Source organism: Astatotilapia calliptera, chromosome 1 (assembly GCF_900246225.1).
Source record: "Astatotilapia calliptera chromosome 1, fAstCal1.2, whole genome shotgun sequence".
NCBI lineage: Eukaryota > Metazoa > Chordata > Actinopteri > Cichliformes > Cichlidae > Astatotilapia > Astatotilapia calliptera.
This window is the reverse complement of record NC_039302.1, coordinates 2,977,138-3,000,983: the sequence shown is the minus strand read 5'-3', so window position 1 is coordinate 3,000,983 and position 23,846 is coordinate 2,977,138. Positions and strand designations below refer to the sequence as shown.

At 41.9% G+C, this 23,846-nt stretch overlaps 1 protein-coding gene across 2 annotated transcripts; it reads left to right on the top strand.

The window, feature by feature from the left end:
* Positions 1-907: 907 nt before the first annotated feature.
* LOC113007837 (para-nitrobenzyl esterase) lies at positions 908-23,468 on the top strand. 2 transcript variants are annotated; one of them, XM_026144858.1, is made up of 10 exons: positions 908-987; positions 3,299-3,569; positions 6,705-7,125; positions 10,820-10,927; positions 13,289-13,485; positions 14,298-14,497; positions 14,579-14,637; positions 16,486-16,653; positions 20,979-21,206; positions 23,057-23,468. In XM_026144858.1, the coding sequence occupies exons 2-10, from the start codon at positions 3,306-3,308 to the stop codon at positions 23,197-23,199; spliced, it is 1,788 nt and encodes a 595-aa protein (XP_026000643.1). In that variant the 5' UTR covers positions 908-987; positions 3,299-3,305; the 3' UTR covers positions 23,200-23,468. The 2 variants fall into 2 exon arrangements, with proteins under 2 accessions (XP_026000643.1, XP_026000728.1); XM_026144943.1 differs by lacking the exon at positions 3,299-3,569.
* Positions 23,469-23,846: the final 378 nt, after the last annotated feature.

Sequence of the window (23,846 nt, the reverse complement as noted above, 5' to 3'; positions counted from 1 at the left end):
AAGGTAAGAACATCCTCTCCTTGTATCACTGGCTGCTGAGCACAGGCAGCTGCTGTTCTCTGCTTAGATGTTTTTATTATCATATAACTGCTAATAACCACATACAGTTCTGCCACTTTATTTAAACCTCACTGTATAAATTATTCTTTTTCAGACACTTAGGGTATAATCTTTGTGATGCACTGGATCCTTTTTTTGTGTCCTGATAATTGGCACATAGAGACAAACTTTCTTATTATACTTTAAATCAGCCATTCCCAAAGTCAAGAGTGCTGTGGCCCACTTAAAATCCTATGGAGTCCAAGCGATATTACATCTCCACTAATCAAAATACAAGAAAAATTAATGTATTTCCTTAGGGAACAAAAACTATTCTAAAAACATAAACAGCACATGAACAATGATAACTCACACGCTTTACTGAAGTTGTGTTAGTAAATCATGCAATTCTTTCTGTCCTGTACACAGTTTGCGTTTCTCCACTGCAGTCTCGTCTTTCTTTTTTTGTGTGCAATAAAAATACATGTAATATCCATTTTCCTCGTCCGTGCACAGAAACTGAAATGGTCTGGTTGTAGCACAAGTCAGGCAGAAGAAAAAAGCATGGTTTGATGGTTAACCTTCTATACCTGGTATGTTACTGTAATATATTACTGCATTTAATACAGTTACACATGGTATTGCTGGCCCGCACTAGTAATCAGAAACGATCCTATTAACAAACACCTGTGTGATGATGTGGAAATCCACAGACGGAGTTTGGGGTGTATGTTAGTTTAACCATTGTGATTAGCTAATCAGGGCCGATTTTTAAATCATTTTATTTATTCATTTATTTATTTATTTTCCCGTATATTCTAAGTTTCGTGTCCCTTTAAATGTCCATGCATGTCCGCGCTCCGCCCACTGGAGAACTAAACGCGTCAACTGTTGAGGTTTTTGGAGAGTTTGTGCTTTCTTGCGTTCTTTGGCAGTTTATAGGACATGGTAAGTTAAGAAACTGCAATGTTAATTTCTTCTGCAGTTATCTGAGGCGTTAGTAATAAATCTGTCGAGCGAGAGGAAGTTTAGATTGAGGGCAGGAACGGTGTTATGCCCAAAAGTCATCGACTGCCATAAAGGGTTTTGTTTTTATGCGTTATTTATGTCACTGTGACACTTTGTACCCGGATTAAAAAAAACAGGGATGCATAAAAGTCACTGCTGAAAACTGATTGCAGGATCTAACCTGTGACACGAATGTTGTTTGAGGCTTAATCCTGAGAAACAAGTTTGACAGATTTCAGCCCAACAAGTTGTTTATAACATTTGAACAACTTGTTTGCAGCTGAGGGAAAAGTGCATTGTGGCGAAAAGCGCTGACAGCATATTAACGTCAGACAAAACGATTTCGCTCTTTTAGCTTCTCGTCTTCTTTTTGGGTTAATTGTGAGAGAAATCTGTGACCCGAGCAGCTGAAACGCTGAGCCTACACGTTGAAGTCGCTGTAACCTGTTGGCAGCTCTGATTTATTGCTGGTACGTCCGGTTATTGTTCCCGCACAGTTTTTTTCGTTTTCCCGTTTTGTGTGTTTGTATTTTCGGCACACGTCTGCTGTGGTGTCGGACAGCCGCTCCTCATGTCTTCATATTCTTCTGTTTCGTGTTTGTTTAATGTTCAGCAGTAGTTCTCGAGGCTTTCGCGTGTTTCTTTGGGAATTGGCTGCTTTTTCACTCATTTTCACTTCAACCAGTCAAACCAAGTTGTTATCGTGTCTTTAGGCACTTACTAGACTGTTGTTACTAGAAGCCTGTCACAAAGTAGAAGTTCTTCTCATTATTTGAACGTATGAAAAATACCGGCGATAACAAAGTTTTGATGGATATAAAATCTTATTTTTGATTTGAGCAGTCTGTATTCTGCATTTCAGTCAACTCCAGCTGCTGTCTGTTCTGTCTGTTGGTCATTTTGGAGTTTGTGTAGAAGTAGTTCTGTTCATCGGCACATTTCTTCCTGATGTTTCTTGTTATTTTGTAAACTGGTGGGAACAAATGTGGAATGGGGGGAATGTGGAGGGAACGTTGTACAGCTGGTCCTGAGGTAAACTGAACAGATTGGTTAGAATTCGCAGCGGGACACAAAGAACAATACACAACGTGCCACAATTCACACTGCATATCAGTAAAATCAGCTGTTCCCTCTGTAGCACAGCTGCTGACCCTGATGTATGCATAGACTGTACATAAAAGAAGGATTGGGGCCACTGTGACATCACTCATTTGTTTCTGGCTTCCAAGTTTTAAGCTCCACCCTTCATGTGTGTTTTTATTTTTTTCAGTTATTTGGAGTCTTAATTGGATGAAAGCATGGACTGCCAAGTTATCGATTCATGCCTTGAGGCGACTTTTGTTGTGATTTGGCGCTAAAATATAAATAAAATTGAGTGGAATTGAATGTTAACTACCCTGATTAGCAAGCTCCAGCCATAAACTGTGCTTGAATACTGTAAGTGCTGAGTGACAGACTAATAAAACACTGACCACAACCGAAGTACAGATGTCTTGGGTTGTCTGTACCACACAGCAGATCAGTCTGATAATTACATTAAAAGGCTCCAACGGGCACCAGCAGCACAAACAGCGAGTTCCAGTTCAATGACCTCGTTTACCTCGTTTACAGCTGCTGTGAACAGAATAAACAGTTCGTATTTTTGTAGCAGGCTGTAAACTTTCTCTGTAGTGCTTTATAGTCGGGTATTTTTACATGGGAGTCTCATTTTTAGAGCCATAAATGGAGGCTTCAGCTTGTTTATGAGACAGTGAGAGTGAGGGTATAAACAAAAAGTTTAGAAATGGTTTTTAAAGCTAAGAATGTCATCCACCCCGATGGGTAACTTCGTAATCAGGTTCTAAATCAAGAGCTTGACAAAAGCCTGGAAGAATGTTTCAGAAGTTCTCTGCAGAGATGTTGGGTCAGCTGGACCGGAGCTACTTTATATAGAAGATATACAACAGCTGGTTTTGAGCGAAACTCAATTAAAGGCTTCTGATCAAGCTGCTCTTTATTTTTTGTGGAGAACTAAAGCACATATTTGTTATACAGCAGGCACTGCTCATTACATGACTAATATCATCCCAGTGACTGTGGTGCTGGAAGCATCAGATAGAAATCTTCCTGATGTGTGAGGAGTGTGTTTTGGTGATGTCTAACCTGTAAACATGCATTTTGGACGGACCATAATTCCCGTGTCCCCCTCATGCAGACGAGATCTGATCTGGTCTGAGGTGAAGTCATTATCATTTTCCGTTTCCTGACCCAGAGTGAAGATGAATGAGGATGCATTCGAGGTTCCAGAGAGAACCGAGTACCGCTACTTGGTACAGGAGGAGGATGAGGAGGAGGTGCAGTATGTGCGTCACAGACACTACATCAGCCCCTTCCTGGTCCTGTCCAAACGCTGCATCTTCCTCATCTGCCTCGGCGTGCTCGCTCTGCTCGCTCTGGCCGCCTACCTGGGTTACATAGCCCAGACGTTGCCACCGGGACTCGCCCAGGTGTCAACTGACTGTGGCGACTTTAGAGGAAGATATGTGAGTTTGTACTCTTCATAATATCAGATCTAAGATGTATTGCAACCACTTTTCAAAAACTACTTTTTAATTCATTTAACCCTCATTTCCTGAAGTCTGTAACTGTAATCCTGTACCAAATGTAATCGTTAACCGAGCTTAGCCTTGCTTTCACTTCCCCAGGATGCTGCAACACACAAGATTTGTGCTTCATCTGCAGAAATAACAAAGTAGAGCTCGTGATCGAATTTGTGTCTTTTTTTCTGTGAACACGAGCTGGCTGCTGCAGGATGAGTTTCATGCAGTCAGCGCTCAGCTCAGTTTATTTACATTCAGTTATTTTTAATGATCATTTTCGCACACTGAGTATTTTTTTATGTTTCTCAAAAAAAAAGAAGAAGTTTGTTTAATAAACTGCTTAAAAGCAGTAAAGGAACATCAGCCTGACTGTTTGATGGTGGGTCAGGGACACACAGACGTCTATATTCTAGACAACAGCACCCGGATCAGCTTCGAGTATTGGGGTGAAATCCAGAACCGGGTCTCAGACCCTGCACTGGTGCTGTGGTCGCAAATTTTGAAGCCACCCTGATAACCTTCTCCCACCAACGATGTGGAGATCCAAGCCTTTTAGATCCAGTTAAAATCAAGACACTTAACTCATTCACTGCCATTGACGTCTATAGCCGTCAATGGCAGTGAATGAGTCAATGGGTTTAACTCATTCACTGCCAATGGCTGGCAGTGAATGAGTTAAAAAGATGCTCTGGAAAAGAGTAGAATTCTTGGAACAGAGTTTAATACAATGAATCATATGAACAGCAGGAAAAATACATACAGACATTTAGCAAGAGAATACATAGCAGAAAGCAAGCAAAGCAAAACCCCGGGGTGTACAGCCTTAAGCACAGACAAAAGAGCAACACAGAGACGGACAGAGAGAAACAGCAGAGGGGAAAAACGAGCTGGGGGTGTCCTCTGGTCATCTAATATATAGGGACCAGTATCCCCGCCCCCTGCTGCTGGGTAACTTTCCCACCCATCCAAACACAGCTGCAGGGGTCAGGTAGCGGCCAAGGTAGCGGCCAAAGGCCAGTCAGGACTCTGACTACCCCTTGCTCTGGCTTATCACAATAGGTATGACACGGTCAAACATCACACATTAATCCTAATTATTAAATCTTACACAGCAAGTGGCACAATCTTATAACATATAATCTTATAACTACATAGGTTACATGCTTTCTCATATATAAAACCACTTCAGTGTGGGTTCAAAGTGTGTGTGTGTGTGTGTGTGTGTGTGTGTGTGATTATATCGTATGATATTTTATTGTGATGTGTTCAGGATCTCTGTTACATTGTTAATGTTTTGGTTGTGCTGCATGAAAGACGTTGAGTGTGTATTAGAGAAGGTTAGTTAGCTGGAGAGTGAGTTATTCAGGCGAACTCTCAACAACATCAACTGCCCTGTTACTGTAAAACCTTAATAAACCTTGGTGAAGCAAAATGTATTGCTCTTAAGACTCTACATGAAAGTTAAAATATATATGTTCAGTGCACATAGATATATAGTGTAGCAGGGCTCTAGACTAACTTTTTGCCATGGGCGTACCGGTACGCCTAACTTTAAAAAGTTAGGCTTACCGGCACAAAAGTTAGGCGCACACAAATTTTATAATAATTTATATAATATAATGTGTTTTTCTGGATACACTGTGCTTTTTCAGCATTCAAAGATTGATGACACCGTGTCAGAGCACTGGCTATGAATTTCAGAAGGATCAGGCCTTAACTTAACAGAAAAGTTAGCAATAGTTCTTTTCCTATTACAGCTACATCCACTTCTGTCGTGCCTAGGCTGCTCACTAGGGCTGGGTATCATCACTGATTTCTATAATCCATTCGATTCCGGTTTTCAAAGTCCCGATTCAATTCAACTTAGCCTCAGACAGTCAGAAATATTATAATTCTGATCATTTATCAGTACTGACTTCATCAGAATTGTGAACATCACAGCAGATGCCTTTGTGTGAAAGTAACTGAGAATAAAACACAGAAAAACATGGTCTGGCTTTTTATAGCAGATAACCTTAAAAAGATTCTACAATGTTCTGCACATAAAGTTTAAATTTCTTCAGTATTGAATAACAGAAAAAACAGGCTTTCTTGTCCGAGGTCATTTAAGTGAAAAAAAGAAAAGAAAAAGACAGCAGCCACAGCGCTGTAAACAACGGTAGACTGGTGGGTAATAAGCGAATGAATAATACAGAAAACAGAGATTGGAGACGGGAAACTGTTCTTGAAGTACAGAGAGAGAGAGAGAGAGAGCTAGCTGTGCATGAAGTGTGATTTTAATAGTCGTGGAAGCAAAACAGCAAAATTCATGACGACATTGATCAAATGTGAAGCGCAGTTTGCTGCTTCTTTTGCTGCTGGCTCGGTGAATTTTGGCTGGAGAGACAAAACCTGCAGCTCAGAATCAGCGCAAAAAGACGTAATCACAGCGCGGACCGGACGCATCAGGATCGCTAAGCTCCGACAGCGTGTCCGTCTACGGGCCAAAAGACAAAGTTGATTCTGATGCGTCGGGTCCGCTCTGTGTTTACGTCTTCGTGTGGAATCCGTGTACCTGCTCTCATTTGCTGGTTGTTGTTGAAATAGTTTTGTGAGCTTTAATCTGACGTTTCTGGCAAAACACAGTTATATTTAAAAGTCGATTCAGGATTTAATGAATTGATATCGCTTTATTCAAGCTACTCACCTCCCACTTCCACCTGCACTTTCAACTGGACCACGGCCAATCAGAGAGGTCCCGCCCCTTACTATCTCTGATTGGTTTAGTCCACGATAGGGGCATAATGTGTGTCTGTTGTTGACCACAGGGAAGGTTGCAGATTTTTTTTTTTTGCTACCCGAACATTTGGTCGCACAGGTGCAACCAAATGTTTTTTTTTAGTCGCACCACTGAAAAATTTGGTCACATTTGTGACCAAATTGGTCGCACTCTAGAGCCCTGTGTATATAGTTACATAGTTATACATATCACACAAAAATCCACCACAGTGCAGTGGGTCCTGGGATCCTCCTCCAAAACTCAGATCTTCAGGAAAGTACAACAAGTATGCTCTGACAGTTTTAATCTTTTCTTTGTAGAAAAATGGAGCCTACTCCTTTAAAGGCATGTCCTACGCTGCTCCACCTGTTGGTGGCCTGCGCTGGGCTCCTCCAGTTGAACCGGTATGCAAGAGTGGGGTTATCGATGCGGGCCACTTTCGCAGCATGTGTCCTCAGGTGAGGCCCTTGTCGAGCACGGGGAAGGTGATGGGCCAGGAGGACTGCCTGTTCATCAACGTTTGGACCCCCACCCTGCAGCCTGACGCCAAGCTTCCCGTCATGGTGTGGATCCACGGAGGATACCTGCACATGCTCAGCGGAGGAGAGAAGGGATACTCGCCTACGGAGAAGCTCGCCGCCGACACAAAAGTGGTTTACGTCAGCTTCAACTACAGACTCAATGCCTTTGGCTTTCTCGCCCTACAGATGCTGAGAGAAGGTTCTCCAAGAAACACCTCAGGTTAGTCGGTGATGCACAGCAGGACGAATGTGGAGTGTTTTACTGCAGCCTGCAAACAACTGGCTGCATGATATTTGTAGCCTGAAGCCTTAGCTGAAACAAGCTAATGAATATACATGTTCTGTAAGACATTTGTTAGATATCAGGAAAGGTTAAAGGAGACCTGTTCAACTCTTCCAATTTTCTGACCCTTATGTAACCTGTTGCAATGGATTTTGACATGATTAATGTCTCAAATAATGAGGTCACTGTGCATACAACTCTCCCCTGTGAGCCTAAAGGCTTCACACTAAACAAGCTTTTCCTACGTTTGCCTCTGTATGTTGTCAGTGACAGAGATCTCAGCACCACAATTATGTCAGCGCACAAGCCCTGCCCACTGGCTTTTCATACCTTTTATTAGTTTTTTCAATGATCTGTAATATCAATGACCTAAAATGAAGCTACGACACAGATTAGATGTCACGATCTGCGAGGCAAATTGTCGGGATATGAGCGGAGCGTGGACCCAAGTGCAGGCAAACGGAGACCAGAACGGATAATGACAAAAAGTGAGTCTTTATTTTGGCTGCTACCAAACTACAAACAGGTGGAACAGGGAAAGCTAAGAAAACCTAAACTGGGAAAAACTAAGCATGGAATAACACCTGAAACTAGAAACAAGAAACTTGAAAACCTGGAAACGGGATGGAGAGCAGAGGTAATCCGGGGGTAACACAAACTATATATACACAGAGAGAAACGAGGAAATGGCGTACAGGAGGGAGACACAGCTGATCCTCCATAAACATTACGACACAGGGAGGAAGCAAAACAGAATACACTGACATAAGACACAGACCTTCAAAGTAAAACAGGAAACACGACACAATACGCAGCCGTGGGACACGGGAAAAGTACAGAGTAGACACGGGAACAGAGACTAACACAGGCGAAGATAAACACAAAGAGAGGAAGGACTATAATCACTAAGAACTAAAGGAAACCAAAACTATGAACAATATATCAAATTGTAAAGTCAGAAATACAATTACTGGGTCGCAGCCCAGTACAGTGACATTAGAATAAAGTGATAACACAACAGCTAACACTTCTGAAAAAATGTAGTTCTTACAGAAGAAGAACTTTATGAAAAGTTGAAAATTAAGTTTGGCATTATTTGCACTGAAATATAGACGGTATAAAAACAGACTGCTGTGAAATAGACTGAACAGCTATTGCCTAAATTTTAAACTCGACCTTGCAGCTCAATACAAAATCATAGAAATGCATTTAACCTCTGGGGGGTCCTAGAAAAATGCATACACTATTGGGCTTAGAGCCACAAATCGACCACGCCATGAAAAGTGCCATAAAATATCTATATATTAATATTTTTTTCCACTTTAAATTAGCCAATCTTTTAGACCTACTTCTCCTTGAAATATTCATATCAAGTTTTAATTACATTTCGCGGATTTTAACCCTTTATATCCCGGTTTCGTCACATGGCCGCACTGTTTTTTTAGCCCCAAAAAACAAAGAAATCAAATATTTCCCAAAAGATACAATTCCAAGGCCCGGACTCCCGAGTACCACCAACATTCGGAAGATGGCCCATTATTTGGTTGTAATGACCGTGGAATGGGAAATAGCGTTTATAATGGGTTTCAATGGGGCACAAATCGACCACTAGGACCAATAGTGTAAGTTTATCTGTAGCTCAGCCACTGAAGCTAATTTAAGGGAGTCAGACTGGAATTTTGAAATATATGTAACCAGACTTTTTTTTGGAAAAGTTGGCTATATTCCGTTCAACACAGTGCAAATGGCGTGTATACGAACAATGAAAAATGGCACAAATTGACCCAAGACCACCCAGAGGTTAAAAAAATATTGTAATAGTAGATCAGTCCAAGTTCATTATCTTGTCCACCTCTGCCTGAGCGCTCCGCACAGTCCTGAAACCTTGGCTACCGGGCTGTGGATTTCACTTCGTTTTTAAGCATCATATCAGTTCTCCACAGTCTGGGCTCCCTGCTCAGTTTAGCTACGTTCCCCTGCTGCTCTGTACAGACAGCAACCTGCTTGGTTTTCCACACGCTTGGTCACACACTGCCCGCTCTACTCTGCATCCTCAGCCCGGCATTAATTATTCATATTTTACCTAGCTACGCAGCCCAAAACTCCATATTTGATAAATGAGCCTGAAAATACGAGCTTATTCCAGTATTTTCAAAATGCACAAATCTCCAGTTTAAGATGAGTAAAAATTATTTGACCTGTCAAAGTAACTTAAGGAGACCAAGAGTAGAATATAAAGGTGTAGCTGATAATTATTCATCGACTTTAAATATAATCTGAAACTATAAAAATGGAACGTGTATCATTGTACTGTCTTTGCCTCGCAAAGTGGTTTGAAGTAACTGTTGTGATTCGGCGCTATATAAATAAAACTGAATTGAGAAGCCTGCAGTGAGATGACCAAACGTTGGGTATTTATAACACGTAACAAAGATCTGAATATTAGAACTTTGAGGTAACACTGAAATATGATGCGTGATAGATTATACGAATCAACATATTTAAATCAGATATCTGTCCGACTGACTTGGAAAGCTAGATCGGGTCATTTCGGTGCTTTTGTGACAGCAGACTGATGAGAACACAAAGAGATGGAGAGTGTGAGTTTACCAACAGCAACACATGACAAGTCTGTCAACTTGGTCAGAGTGGTACTTTCACCTCATTCACTCTGCTGTCTGTGCTTACTAATGACGTTTTAAAACCACTCCATCGCTCACACAGTCTGGCTAACAGCCTCTAAACTACAAAGCCTTTCCCTGTCACCATCGACCGCACGGTTAGCGTACGCAGCTGGCATGCGATGTGGAACCGAGACACAGCTTGCGCTCCGTCTTCAGGCCCGTTCTCATTATTGTTTGGTTCCCTCAGAGGTGAACCGTGAGCCATTTACTAAACAAATAAAGTGGAATAAAATGCAGCCGAGTTTGAACAAACAAACCTTTTTACATGCTCAGTTAAAGACCCTAATTAGCGTCGTGGAGTTTCAGAAGTAGTGACACTTGCAGGGAGCTTTTAACGGCTTCTGTTAGGTCGCTGCAGTGCATCGTGTGGAGTTAAAGAAGTTCTAATGGCTGTAGTGTATTTTCTTACAAGCCATTTACCACTTAAACCGACCCTTTTAATATTTATGGTGTTTACATTGTGCTCCCAGTTAGAGGGAATGCTGAGAAGTCCATAGCCTTCCATTAAGATGTGTATACTTAATGAATGCTAATGCGATCTTTATAAATGGAGCTCTTTCCTAGGCTTCCTCCTGCTTGTTTGCATTTTTGCGCTGTGAGTCAAGTGGGTCATTTCTGTTACGCAACCCGAATAAGCCCACTGTGACCTTGATGTGACAGAGCCTTGCGTGACACGATGGTGTGATGGCAGGGCACACGACTCCTTTTCGGCATTCCAGAGCCTCCTCTCTGTCCTCTTCACTATCACTGCTCATTTTTAATAGTTGTAATCATCCCCTGCCCCATTTCCTCGCTCCCTCAGCTTGAGATGAGTTAAATTTAGTTCATGCTGCCAGAACACCACAGAAAGCTGGTTTCTGATTGAGAAAATAGGACATCAGAAAAAAGGCTGCATCAAAACCTGACTAATCGATCTCTTCTCAACTCTCCCCTTCCCTCCTCTGCAGGGAATTATGGCTTCCTGGATCAGATCGCAGCTCTGAAGTGGGTTCAGAAGAACATCCGTGTGTTTGGAGGAGATCCTGGCAAAGTTACCATATTTGGACAGAGCTCAGGTATAAACAGTATTAAAAAAAATCATTAAAAGTGTCATCGGGACATGCTGTGACACATGCAGTCTCAAACTTACCCTAAAGGATTGAATGTTTTATGTCTGTGTCCTAGAAAAGATTCGATCTAATTAAAAGAAGAGATAAAATATATTAACAGGAACACAGATTAGATCTGTCATGTGGTGTTGTGATTATAAAATATAACACTCACTTATGTTTTCGAAGTTACAGCAGTAACTCACTTGCTAGTAGAGAATGTGCACATTAAAGTTATTTATAGTGAATGCCCAAAGCAGTTACAGCGATTTGATCAAATCTACAGAAGCATTAAAGACACTGCCAGAGTCGTATAACAGTTATTTAAAAGACAAATCATGTTAAGCACTGATGTGCTGGTAGTATTTTGGTCAGTATTGTACTGCGAATGAACGCAGTGTATACTGACATAAAGAAAACTGTCATTTGAAGTAAAAACAAAAAACTGATAAAAAGAGATGGGTGTGGCGTCAGTGTTTTCCACAGTATTATATTGTATTAATGGCAGTAGCAAGTATACTTTGTATACCTTATGACCATATCATTTAAACAGGGCGATAATCAAACCGTCTGCAGTGGTAGACATTAGAGTCCTGTGGAAGTACATGGTCACTGCTTAAATTTGATTGAAGAGGCTAACTGGCAGCTAGGTGATGCTAATGAAATGCCCTTGATTAACTGATCATTGCTAAAGTATCTATAAAAACAGAAGCTGTGGCAGTTTATTGGTTTGGAGTATTCAGGCGGATGTTACCAGTGTCAGAGTCTTAGCACCCCAGCAAATTTATCCCTGGGTCAAACCCTCTGCCAAAGCTCAGAGAAACTGTAGAACACCAAAGAGCTACACTTCAGACTCAGTTGGCTTCACGAAGTTTGTGACAGAAGAATTAGAAAAATATTGAACAAAATGGCCTTTTTAGAAGGGAAAACGGCAGCAAACCACTGAACAAGAGCTCTAGAACAATTTACTAACTGCGGTAACGTATTTTCCGCACTATAAGGCGCACTTAAAATCCTTTAATTTTCTCAATAATCTACAGAGTGCCTTATGGTTGTGCTTACTGACCTCGAACTGATTTTATGTGCTACACGGCGCTCAAAAATCTGTCAAAAATGTTTTAGTGCGACTTTGGTAAGCTACGAAGCCGCACCGCTTGATCAGTGTTGCCAACTCCTCAGGAAGGAAAATCGCTATTGGTTGTCCTAAAAGTCGCCAGATTTGTCGCTAGTTGCGTTTTAGAAAAAAAGTCGCTAAGGGGGTCTGAAAACTCGCTAAATATAGCGACAAAGTCGCTAAGTTGGCAACACTGCGCTTGATGGATTGTTGGAGCATCGTCAGGTGCCTCGCGGAGTAATCAGTGTCCTAAACTCCATCTTCTTCAGGGCCCAAAGTCAAACGAACCCTGCAGCATCACTGAGAGTTAAAAACTGTCTAAATTCTTTCATCTTTAATAAAATCATCAGCGTTGCTGCTTTACCAGGTGTAACAATTAAGTTTAACATCCAGGCATTTAATGGAGTTAGAAGTTACCAGGAAGTTAGCTCGCTGGTTTCCACCTAAACATGATATAGCATGTTCTGACTGAGAGATTTCTGAAAAAATTCAAACGTACAGCTCTGCTATCACTTCCAACATAAATGAAGACAGAAAACTAAACAGCAGTGACATTTGTAGGGTCACTGAAGTTGGGCTAGCTGGTATATAAGGATGTGCTACGTGATCGCTAGCGACACAGCTATGTTAGCATAACATAAACACAGTGGAGGTGGAACGTTAACTCTTTCGACTCGATAAAAGTTAACGTGAGGGTTCCCAGTGGTTAGGATGCTGTAAACGGACCAAACTTCAGTGAGGAGAACAACTGAGATAATCCATCCACAATATGAGATTAGGTTATAATCCAGTGCACCTTATGGTCCAAAACATACGGTATATGCACCAATCTGTGTGTGAATGGTGCAGATGCACAAATCAGCAATTTATGACTATGTTCATACCAGAAATTTCAAAATGCCTTTTGCAGTGCAGCCTGATGGAAATGCTATCACAGAACCTAATAAGAACTGCAGAATGCCACAAACCTCAATGAACTGAAGCGATCTGTAAACAAGAGTGGGCCAAAATTCTTCCACAACCACATGAAAGATAATTACTTGCTCCTAAAAGTCCTGAAAACATAAGTGTACACTTCACATCTTTTGGGAGAGTTTGAACGTGCAGGTGCTTGCTATGTTGTCTATGTATTTAATAATAAGGCAAACCAGTAGAACCGCTCCATCACCTGCAACCAGCTGCTGCTCCCATTTTTGTACTTTGCTCTCCTAAAGGTGGAACGTCAGTGTGGACCCTGATGATGTCACCATTAGCCAAGGGTCTCTTTCATGCAGCAGTGGACATGAGCGGCTCGTACATTTACAATGCGACCCTGGAACAAGCCGAGGTGGACAACCTGGCGTTCCTGAATAAGACGGGCTGCGGAGATCTGGCCTGCCTGAGGCGCCTCTCTATCGGACAGGTCCTGCAGGTAGGGGGAGGAGGAGGCAGACAATCCATCCTAACTGGAGAGCCTTGCTGTAAAAAATCTGTGAAAGGCAACGAAGCTATCACAGTAATAAAAAATCTAATAACAGAAAAACGTTAATTTCTGTAATATTCTCCTTAATGTCTAAAGATATCAGGAAATATCTCATTCGTAGCTCATCTATCCAAACGGTTCTGACATTTTGATCAAAATTAAAATTACATTTTTCATTTTGATGGCTCATAATGTCACGTCCAGGTGCCAAAAGACCTGGACATCTCTAATTTTCCTATGCAGTTGATGAATAAATGGGACACTAAATATAATTTGCAGCCATGATTACAGGCAGCTTTCCCTCAAACACCACTGAGCTTCATTAAACTGAGGATCCTCTGATGAGAAGAGAACCTGTAGGTACATGAAGAGCTTCATTTCAACATGACGATGACCCCGGGAGGAATTATGAATAATGTATGTCATGAAATGATGATGACAGCTGAACTTTTAAAACTGTGACAGTCATCAGACTGCAGGTTACTGTTATTAGGTTTTTAAAATGTCAAAGTAAGTGATTCAAGATGCCACTCAGGAGACTGGAAAAAGAGCAGTTTCCGTCTTATTTTACCCCGTAATTCTGTTAAATACAAATTAAAAAATAGTCGTGTTTTATGAAAGCGAAACCTAAACTCACTGTGGACCAGTCGTCTTTACATACATTGTGCTCCTCTCCTGTCCAAAAGAACCATTAAGATGAATATAAGTTTGTTTCCTTCGTCTTGAATCTTATGCTAAAAACAATAAGCATGTATTCCTAGGCCATCCCATGGCAGGAGTACCCCTCCTGGGCAGCAGATGAGATGACTGACCTCCCCACCAAAGGGAAATCCATCGGCCCGGTTGCAGTAGTGGACGGCTACGTCCTCAAAGCGCCCCCTTTTGAGCTGTGGGAGAAGAAAGGAGAGCACAGTGACGTCCCTTTCCTTGTCGGAACAACAGAGCAAGAGGCTGACTTCGCGTGAGTTCACCTGCTTCCGTTTCTCCACATTCAGCTTGTGCTGAGATGAGTCTCCACTTCAGTGCTGTGTTTCCTCCACAGTCCTCCATCTACAAACATCTCCGAGTGGACCTGGGGGGACTACACGTGGTTCGTAACAGGTAACGGCTTTAAAGGGGGTGTAACCCAGGTTTTTTTTTGTAGACGTCTTCTAAATTTATCGCACGCAAGCAACCATGGAGCCACTGTGCTGGAAGAAATGACTGCTATGGTAAAATGGTACATGGCCTGTATTTGTATAGCGCTTTTCTAGTCCCTAAGGACCCCAAAGCGCTTTACACAACCAGTCATCCACCCATTGGTGATAGCAGCTACATTGTAGCCACAGCCACCCTGGGGCGCACTGACAGAGGCGAGGCCGCCGGACACTGGCGCCACCTGGCCCTCTGACCACCACCAGTAGGCAACGGGTGAAGTGTCTTGCCCAAGGACACAATGACCGAGACTGTCCAAGCCGGGGCTCGAACCGGCAACCTTCCGATTACAAGGCGAACTCCCAACTCTTGAGCCACGATCAAGGATTCTCTCAGAGATTGTAGCCACTTGGCTTCAGGGAATTAGACCAAGATCAGGGTTAGTGCTTTGTAGTTTGTAGTGATGGTTGAATGAAGTCACAGGAGGCTTGGGAATTTGATTGAGAATATTTGAATCATTAATGAATCAATATCTTTACAAACATGGCCCAATAAACATGCCTGTGTGTGTGTATTGGTTGCACCATAGAGCAGCGGTCCCCAACCCCCGGGACACAGTCTGGTACCGGTCCGTGAGTCATTTGGTACCGGGCCGCAAGAGTTGAGGCTCCGGTGTGAAATTTATGGTTTTCAGGGTCTTTTCCCGTGATGAAGCTGTGTGTCTTGTTTTGAAAGAAATATTTACGCGTTACCATAGCGACCAGAGAGCATTAAGGTGCAGAGAGGAGGATGTTACTCTCAGTGTTGTTGGCGCATTTCAGGAGGACGCTGCTAATAAAGTTACACAATTACACAGTGAATTCGCGTTTATTATTATATTTACAAAATACCACAGTTTTTGTCTCGGTCATATCATTTTATTTTGTTGTATTTTGTTGCACCTTAATGGCCGGTCTGTGAAAATATTGTCTGACATTAAACCGGTCCGTGGCGCAAAAAAGGTTGGGGCCCGCTGCCATAGAGTACCCTATGGCTGCAACCTGCAACCAAGGAAATGTTGAGCATCGTATACTTCTCAGGAATCCATTTCACCTTGCTACTGCTGGGCGTCTCCAGCAGCTACTCATGGAATACAGAATTTTGCGTAGTGATTAGCCACGCCCCCTCTCTAGGTCTGTGTGACTGGGGCTTCAGGGAAACGCTGGTAACAGAACCTTTATCCTAAATATGAGAATCATTCATTCAAACAAGGTCAGTCTCACTTACACTCTGGGTTTCCTAGCAACACATCTAAAAGATGTGAATCACATGATCACATGAAAGGTTGTCAGGATAGGCAAAGAACAAACAGACTGAAAGAAATTTCCTAAAATATTAGTAAGATATTGGGCCTTAAAGCAGACCCAGGCTTTCTACTGTCTCTACTTGTTAAAAAGGAGTTCTTCCTCCTTACTGTTGCCATGTGCTTAACATTCAAGGTTTTTTTACTGTATATTTTTTACCTGATCAGGTAAAATTATTAGCGTGGAGGAAAAAGATTTTAGAAAATAAGGTTAGGTGTGCTCTATAAAGTACCATGACAGTGTAGCCCATTAAGAAGTCAACCACGCTCTTGACACTGAAAACTAGGCTTTACCTCACTAAGCCCAAATCCATTTTCATAGTTCAGGCCACTGTTCTGTTTGATTGCATCCTGCTCACTGACGTATGATGCCAGGGACTGAAACTGAGTTTAAACAGGAAAATCTGTGTAAGCACTTCACATGATAACATATTATGTGTGGACTGTATATGTCTGTGTCGTTTTCCTCTCAGCTAAACTTAAGTCATTCGGCGACGGTCTCGTCAAGGAGGCGTTGCGGCTGTATCCATCTTCAGCCTGGTGTCCAACCAAAGACCGCTGCCCAGAGAGGTCCTATACCACCATGGTGTCTGACATCAGGGTCACCTGTCCCAACAACGACCTGGCCCAGAGGGCTGCAGGTAAACTCATGGATCACTGAATAATATCATGATTATAATAATAAAATTGATAATAGGTTCTCCCATAATAAGAGCTTTAACCCAGATGTGCAGTGCTCAGTGATGATTAAGTGGCAGCTGGAAAACCAGCAGGGTGGATCATCTAAGTGTTTTGAAGTGGAGGCCTCACCAATTTCTGACTGAATTGTTATTTCACAACACCCAATTTCCATCTTAGGCTTCACTTTGTCTCCACTCTAACCAGTATATGTGGGGGATTAGAGTTGAGTCTCTCTAACCTAGACCTTCCCAAAGTGTGGGGCCCGCCCCCTAGGGGGGGTGCAGAGCCATGGCAGGGGGGGTGCAGGATGAAAGGGGGGGGGGGAACAAAACGCTTGGACACTGCTAGCACAGGCGCCTACAGAAACGCAAAGCAGGAGATGAAGCATCGCTGAATATGTTTCCAAACCAACTTCATTCTAAGCCAAAGACTAGAAAATATGGTGAAGCATGTCTGCCCTTTGGCTTCACCTGCACAAGTGCCGAGGTAGGTCTCCCTGCAGAATTGGTTTTCCCTTCGTCGGGAGCAGCGCTGGGCTGTTTAAATCACGGACGCGGGGGGGCAAACATTTTTCTGTAAAACAAAGGGGGGCCCAGCAAAAAAAGTTTGGGAACCACTGCTCTAACCAATCACCACATCAGTCAAGATTCAGTCAGCACGCTTAGTCAGCATACTGGTTTATACCCTTATTGTAAGAGGCAGAGGAAGTAAAAGCTGTCTACCTTTCCTTGGCTGCAGTGCTCAGCTTTAGTCTTGGCCATGGCCCTGGTAGCTGCCCTCTTGCAGCACACTGTCTTTTCATTTATTCTAGTTTGGAGATGATGATGATGGATCCCCACACACATTCATTTAGAAGCAAAGATGTGGCTATATTAAACTTTATCAAAGTGTAACATATACAGTACCTCATATTGATAATATTGATCCATCACCCAGAGCAACCCTACTCTGACATGTAGTTGAGTAGAAGAAAATCTAAATATTACAGTAAAAGTATCTGAGAACAGAAGTTATTTGCTTTCTTTGTTTCTTTGCTTTGTAATCTTTACTTTATAATACTTTCTGATATATTTATTGGTTCTTAGTGAGAGCGACAAAAGCTGAGTGTTTTTCTCTGCTGATACCAAAAGTGAAGTGATCTCCGACATATTAGTATAATGTAACACAAATATATGTTACAAGTCGTTTTCTTTTCACAGTAGCAAGCCCCCTTCCTTCCTTTGCAGTATGGCACCATTGTGCTTCGTGTAGGTTTGGTGTCAGCGGTGAAACTCTGAGTAAAGTGACATTTAGCTGTTGTGTGAGGCGACTGCAGGGCATCCTGGGTGATTTTTCTTCCACTTGCTTCATTGGGTTTTTTATCTTGTGCAGCTTGGTTTTTTTTGTTTGTTTTTTTGTCTTTTTTTTCATCTCTCGCTGAGTCACAGTCAATCTGGGCTCGAAATGACTGATAAATGGGAGATTCAAAAGGAACCTACATGTTGGTTTCAGCAAGAAATGAAACATTGCTTGTGGCTGAAATAATAGAAAAAAGCTTTTCAAATAACATTTGACTCTAAAAATGTACGTAACACCAAAAAAACACAGTTAGGTAGGTTTTATGTTTCTTAGAACAGAAATATACCGACTGTATGTACTCACATTACACTTTCATTGCATATTAACATTTTTTGTTGCTATATACTTATTTTCCAACAATTTTCACACGCCCTAATTTGCCAAAAGTATTCAGTCACCCAACCAAATCCCTGAAGGTTCAGGTGGTCTAATCACCTCCGTGGCCACAGGTGCATACACCCGTGCATGGTACCACGATAATACACCACCTGTGCAATAAGCCCAGTCAGGAAATTTCCAGTCAACCTTTAGTGGTATTATAACACAGTGGAAGACCACATGAAATCTTCGAGTGGATGTGCAGAGGTTGTTAACTTTCTGCAGAGCCAATCACTACAGACCTCCAAACTTCATGTGCTCGTCAGATTAGCTGAAGAACAGTTCATGGAATGGGTTTCCTATGCTGAGCAACTGCGTCTAAGCCTTACGTTACGGGGTGTAACGCCACTGGACTGTAGAGCAGTGGAGACATGATCTCTGAAGTGATGAATGACACTTCTGTCTAGGATGTCACAGGGTGAGAAGCTGGGTCCTTCACAGATGGCCGTTCACTCTCACAGCCTTGTTAGCTAGTTAAGCTAACATGCACGTCTTTGGATTAAGGGAGGAAACTGGAGTACAAGAACTTAACTTTAGCCCCTAAATGTGTCACATGCAGGCAATTTGAAGTTTTAGCTTTAAAAACATGAATATTTCACAGTTCCAGCTGTTTTAAATCTTTGCTGCTTTTCAGGAAGGTTTGGACTGCTGCCCCAAGATTTCACAAGTGAGGGATCAGCAACAGTGTAGCTAAGCTTTTTATTTCATCCTGTCATGAGTGTCGAGAAAGAACAAAAAGTATGAGATGTCATTGGATGTCAAAGATCAACTTTTTTTGCATATAGTTCGGATCTCTGGAGGGAACTTCTATCCAGCTGGTCTTCCATCCTCGCTGACTTGCATCAGAGGTTTTGCAGACACATTGAATTGCTGCTAAAATAATCTCCCAAAAAATGTGTAATTTGAACACTCCAGTGAAAACTCCCCCCCAGACTTGCGCACTAAACGTTTGATCGTATTCGTGAATGTCAAGCATTAAAATATAAATCCAAACTAGAGTCGCTTCAACAAAGGCCCAATTAATTAATAATTTTCACCGACAGTTCTGAGATAAGCTGCATGTTATTCTTGGATGCGGTTGTAGGACCGGCTTTAAAATCGCATGACAAAAATATCATACACATTAAAAAAAACTGTATCACCAACGTAGCCTGGACAATATTTGCTAGTTAGATGAAGTCAGCTATCTCATCGTAGCATATTTATATGCATATTTATAATCATACGCTTCTTGGAGTGAGTGCATACACTCATGAAGTTTAGTAACTTCAGGTCACTGCAACAAGCCCAGGTACAGTTTACCGCCGGATGGGTGCAGGACCTTGAAATGCACCGTGTAGAACGAAAGACCATCGTACGTATCATAAGTTTACCAGTCTCACAAATCGTTGTCATAAATACACATTCCTTAACCGTTTATTAATAGGACCTTTGAGCTCAACGGTAATTAATTAGCAGTGGAAATAATTTCTGGTAGCATCACAGAAATGTAGCAGTGACAATAATATTGTATGCTGTAATCGTACTGGGCAATTAGTGATACAAAAAACCTGTTTTATCCTGTGAATAAAAGTATATGTTTTTGTCAATGTACCATAATAACAGAAGCGAAACGCAATATTGTGTCAGGACAATTCACTATTTATGCACAATAAATAAAGGAGCATAGCGCGACAATTTCTGTTCAGCGCCAGACTTGCTTGTAACCTATATCACCAATTATGTTATGAAAATGACGTATTAACTACTAAAAAACACTGACCTTCGTGTAAATGCTTGGAGCAGACTAACCTGTGAGCTGGAGTGTTCTAGGACGTTATATTTGATCTTTGAATGGCTGCAATCCAGTCGCCTCTTTGTTACTTCGGAAACATGGCTCGACGTAATCCGATAACAACCGATCTCTTTACCCGTCGGCTTCCCGTGGCTGTCATGCGACCGGCTATTGCAGTTAATAATACAACAGCTTCTTGACATTTTTGTGTTTCTTTTTATCGCTGTATAACTGATTTTAATTGAAAGCCTAATAAGCCAGAGGACAGATGGGTAATCTAAAACTATTTTTCCATTTAAGTTACTTTTAAAGTCCACGACTCAAACATTCCACTCGTATTCGCTTTAGTGTGTTGGTACATTTATTTCTCATTATATTGAGGAATGATGGTAAAAAGAATGTGGTGACTTTGCCTTTGGCTTCAAGAGACTATTGCAGACATTTTCAGTTTTCTGACACTGTGGAAGCAAAGAAATCATAAAAAAGATGTGAGGTCGCTTCCACCTGTGTAATGTCAGCAATGCTTGCGTAATTCAAAGTTTCTTTTGTCGTAAGTGTTTGAAACAAATGTCAAAAGTGTTTTTCACATTTGACATTTGGTTGAAGATTCTTTTTCTTCAGGTGACAAGAGTAATTTTAATAACAACAATTAATAAAGAGGCATTGATGCTGCAACTGCAGGATTTGTTTTCTTTTGTGTTTATGAAGATAGAAAGTGGAACATTTACAGCAGGATACATTTGGTTTTCTGTCATTTTTGACAGTCTAATAAGCTCTTTTGTAACCATTTCTCAGCTGCTCTCAAAAGTCCGGTGTATCGCTACGTGGTGAGGCACACGCCATCCGGACCTGTCAACACGTCCAGCGACCTGCTGCCATTCCCCAGCCGCTTCTCCTTCCACTGTCTGGATGCCGTGGCATTCTTTGGAGGGCTGGAGTTCATTTTAGGGAAACCTCTCTCCGATAAGGACCGGCGCTTTCAGGATCTCATCACACGCAATCTCGTCAGCTTTGCCAAAACAGGTGAGGGCTGTTTGTAAATCATAGATAAGAGAAGTTATTGTGTGTGTGGAGTTAAAATAGTGGATTCAGGGCTTCAAATAAGTCTTTGCAAGTAATTGCTGTGAGCCAAAACTTCAGGCTAATAGACAAGTTCAGATATCTCTGTGCTTGAGAATGAACAAAATGCCACCTGCCTAAACCTTCTGTTTGCGAGGTGCAGCCAATCAGAAGAAGAGGAATAAAAACAGTTAACTGAGGTGCTACACTTTGTGTTTTAAAAAAAATCAAAGTGAGCAAACCCTACTTTATCAGATGTGATGTGATGATGGCAAGAACCCGTCTTTTTGTATTTGTATTACACATCAGTGTTTGTGCTGCTCGCCCATCTCACTGCTGCCACTCAGGACCAGAAAATGACCCCTAAAATTCCTCTAAGGAGCAGAAGAGAACAATAAGAGAATAGGGTTGCTCTTAGCATCCGAGATAAAAGCAGGTTCCTAACACTAAATGGTGTTTCTCCTTCTGCACATCTCTATCAGCTGACCTCTGTGCCCTTTGTTAAGCAGTGCTCGGAGCTTGCTGATGTTCCTTTGTTCAGAGTACCTGTGAGTTAACTTATAGCTCAGGAGGTACTTTGAACAAATTCAGCAGAAACAATCCTCATCCATCGAAAAATGTGATGTAAAAGACTTTTAGCCTTATGAAGGGCTCATAAGGAACTACCTTGGATTTCTCATTTGATGACTCAGTGTATTAGTGTGACGTGTTTTTTTTTTTCTTTGCCTTTGTACATTGAAATTCATGTCATCACGGCGTGTCTTTATTAAGCAGCAGCCTCCAATGCTGAAAATGAAACTGCATTACACTGATGGCAATTTGAGGCTGGCTCCCAAAGATTTTGGACTCCGTCGATAGTTTGCCGTTTTGTAACAAATGTAAGGTGGTGAGATTTTGTGTAGCTGATCCACTTGCTTGCTTTGAAGGGTTAAAGCCTGTTTGTGGCTGATTGCCAGCACATGGCTTTTACCCATCGGCTGTGTGCGTGTGCTGCAGACTGTGCCGTATCATATTGTGCACAATTTTACATGAAAGTGTCATATTCACATCATTGCTACAAGCACACCATGTGTTTATATTTTTCAGTGTGGACTACAACAAGAAAAACCCAGGCGTGTCATACCACGTGTCCAATGATTGATTTAGTAAAACCGAAGCTACTCCAACAACCTCCAGCAAAGCACAACGCTTTGAAAAATATCCATGAAAACTGTTCTCACCAAAGGTGGGAGACACAAGCAGGTGGTGACTGAAAAGTTAAAAAATGACTCAAACTAATTCACTTGCTAGTCGCACTCCATATGACACGAAGAGCAAATGCTGGGTTGAAATGATGGATCCAGTTATATGATGGTAAAGGAGAGCTTCGAGTATTTTCTTTTTCTATATCATCAGTTGTTATCACACGTTTTCTCCAGATATTGACATGATTTTGAGGTTATATCGCTCACCCCTTAGCACACTGGTGGACAGTAAATGGTCGGACACACAGAGATGTGGGTTCATCTGAAATTCTGATGGATATAACGTCCACTACTGAGACCCAAGCACACCCTCACAAGAGTGGCTGATACAACAGTGGTGACAGATGGCTACAAAGGGAGCGGGACACACGTTGACTCCACTAATTTCCTTTTTGCATATCACTTTCAGAGGCAGCCAAAAAGGATAAGGAACTGGCCAGATGCAGATTTAAAAAGGAAAACATACTGTACACTAGACTGTGTGCTGGACGAGGGGATTTGACCTCGTCCACCTCCCGCCTTGATACTTTTGTGCCTTCAAGTTACACTGTTTCTCTTTACTCCTTGCAGGTAAGGTGGAGACAAAGTGGTCCGAGTACCCATCAGCCATTGCTTTCTTGTCCGACATCCTTGAGGTGGACAGTAACTACACCTCTCCTCAGTGTGATCTGTGGAGGAAGAACGGCCTGTATGCCTACGCCTGGATGAACTGAGCACAGACGGCAGCTGGAAGTCACTTTGCAGTTTCTCTGCTTTGTCTCTCATCCAGCTCAAATCCCACAGCAGCCGCTGTTAGTTTGAATCCTCAACAGAGATGAAACGTTTGTTTGAGGCAGCGTTTGATTGCTCAATCTTAAATCTATTATTTTAAAGTCCAGCAACGAGCCATATTTGTGTTTTAAATAATTTCTCACTTCATTCCTAGTTTAAGTTTGTGTGGGTTTTTTTTCCAGTTACATTTCCTATCTTGGCCAGGTCTCCCTTGAAAAAGAGGTTTTTAATCTCAATGGGATCTTCCTGGTTAAATAAAGGTTAATAAATAAATTTCAGTTAGAGGTGCAGGGAATTCTGGCTGATCCACAGGATGTCGCTATGGACCGTTTTAAAACTAACAGCTTTATATTCAAGGAAGCTTAACTTGTTTGCATTAGAGCGAGGTGAGAAAGACTTAACAGACTCTGGGTCTGCATAAAGTAACTGTACATTAAACTAGGTGTGTAAGTGTAATGGAGCAGACCAATGGGAGCTGCAGTGAACTTGGGTTGTTATGGGTTTCAAAGAAAACATGTTTGTGCCAAATCAATCTGAAACATGAAATGAAGTCCCCTTTATCTGGGTGCAGTCATGTAACATTACTTTA

What these genes read in the sequence shown, in the direction of transcription:
- LOC113007837 (XM_026144858.1), top strand. Translation starts at nt 3,306, where the DNA reads ATGAATGAGGATGCATTCGAGGTTCCAGAGAGAACCGAGTACCGCTAC. An exon ending in CTATCGGACAGGTCCTGCAG is followed by an intron (nt 13,486 to 14,297) that starts GTAGGGGGAGGA and finishes ATGTATTCCTAG; the next exon opens with GCCATCCCATGGCAGGAGTA. An exon ending in CCTGGCCCAGAGGGCTGCAG is followed by an intron (nt 16,654 to 20,978) that starts GTAAACTCATGG and finishes ACCATTTCTCAG; the next exon opens with CTGCTCTCAAAAGTCCGGTG.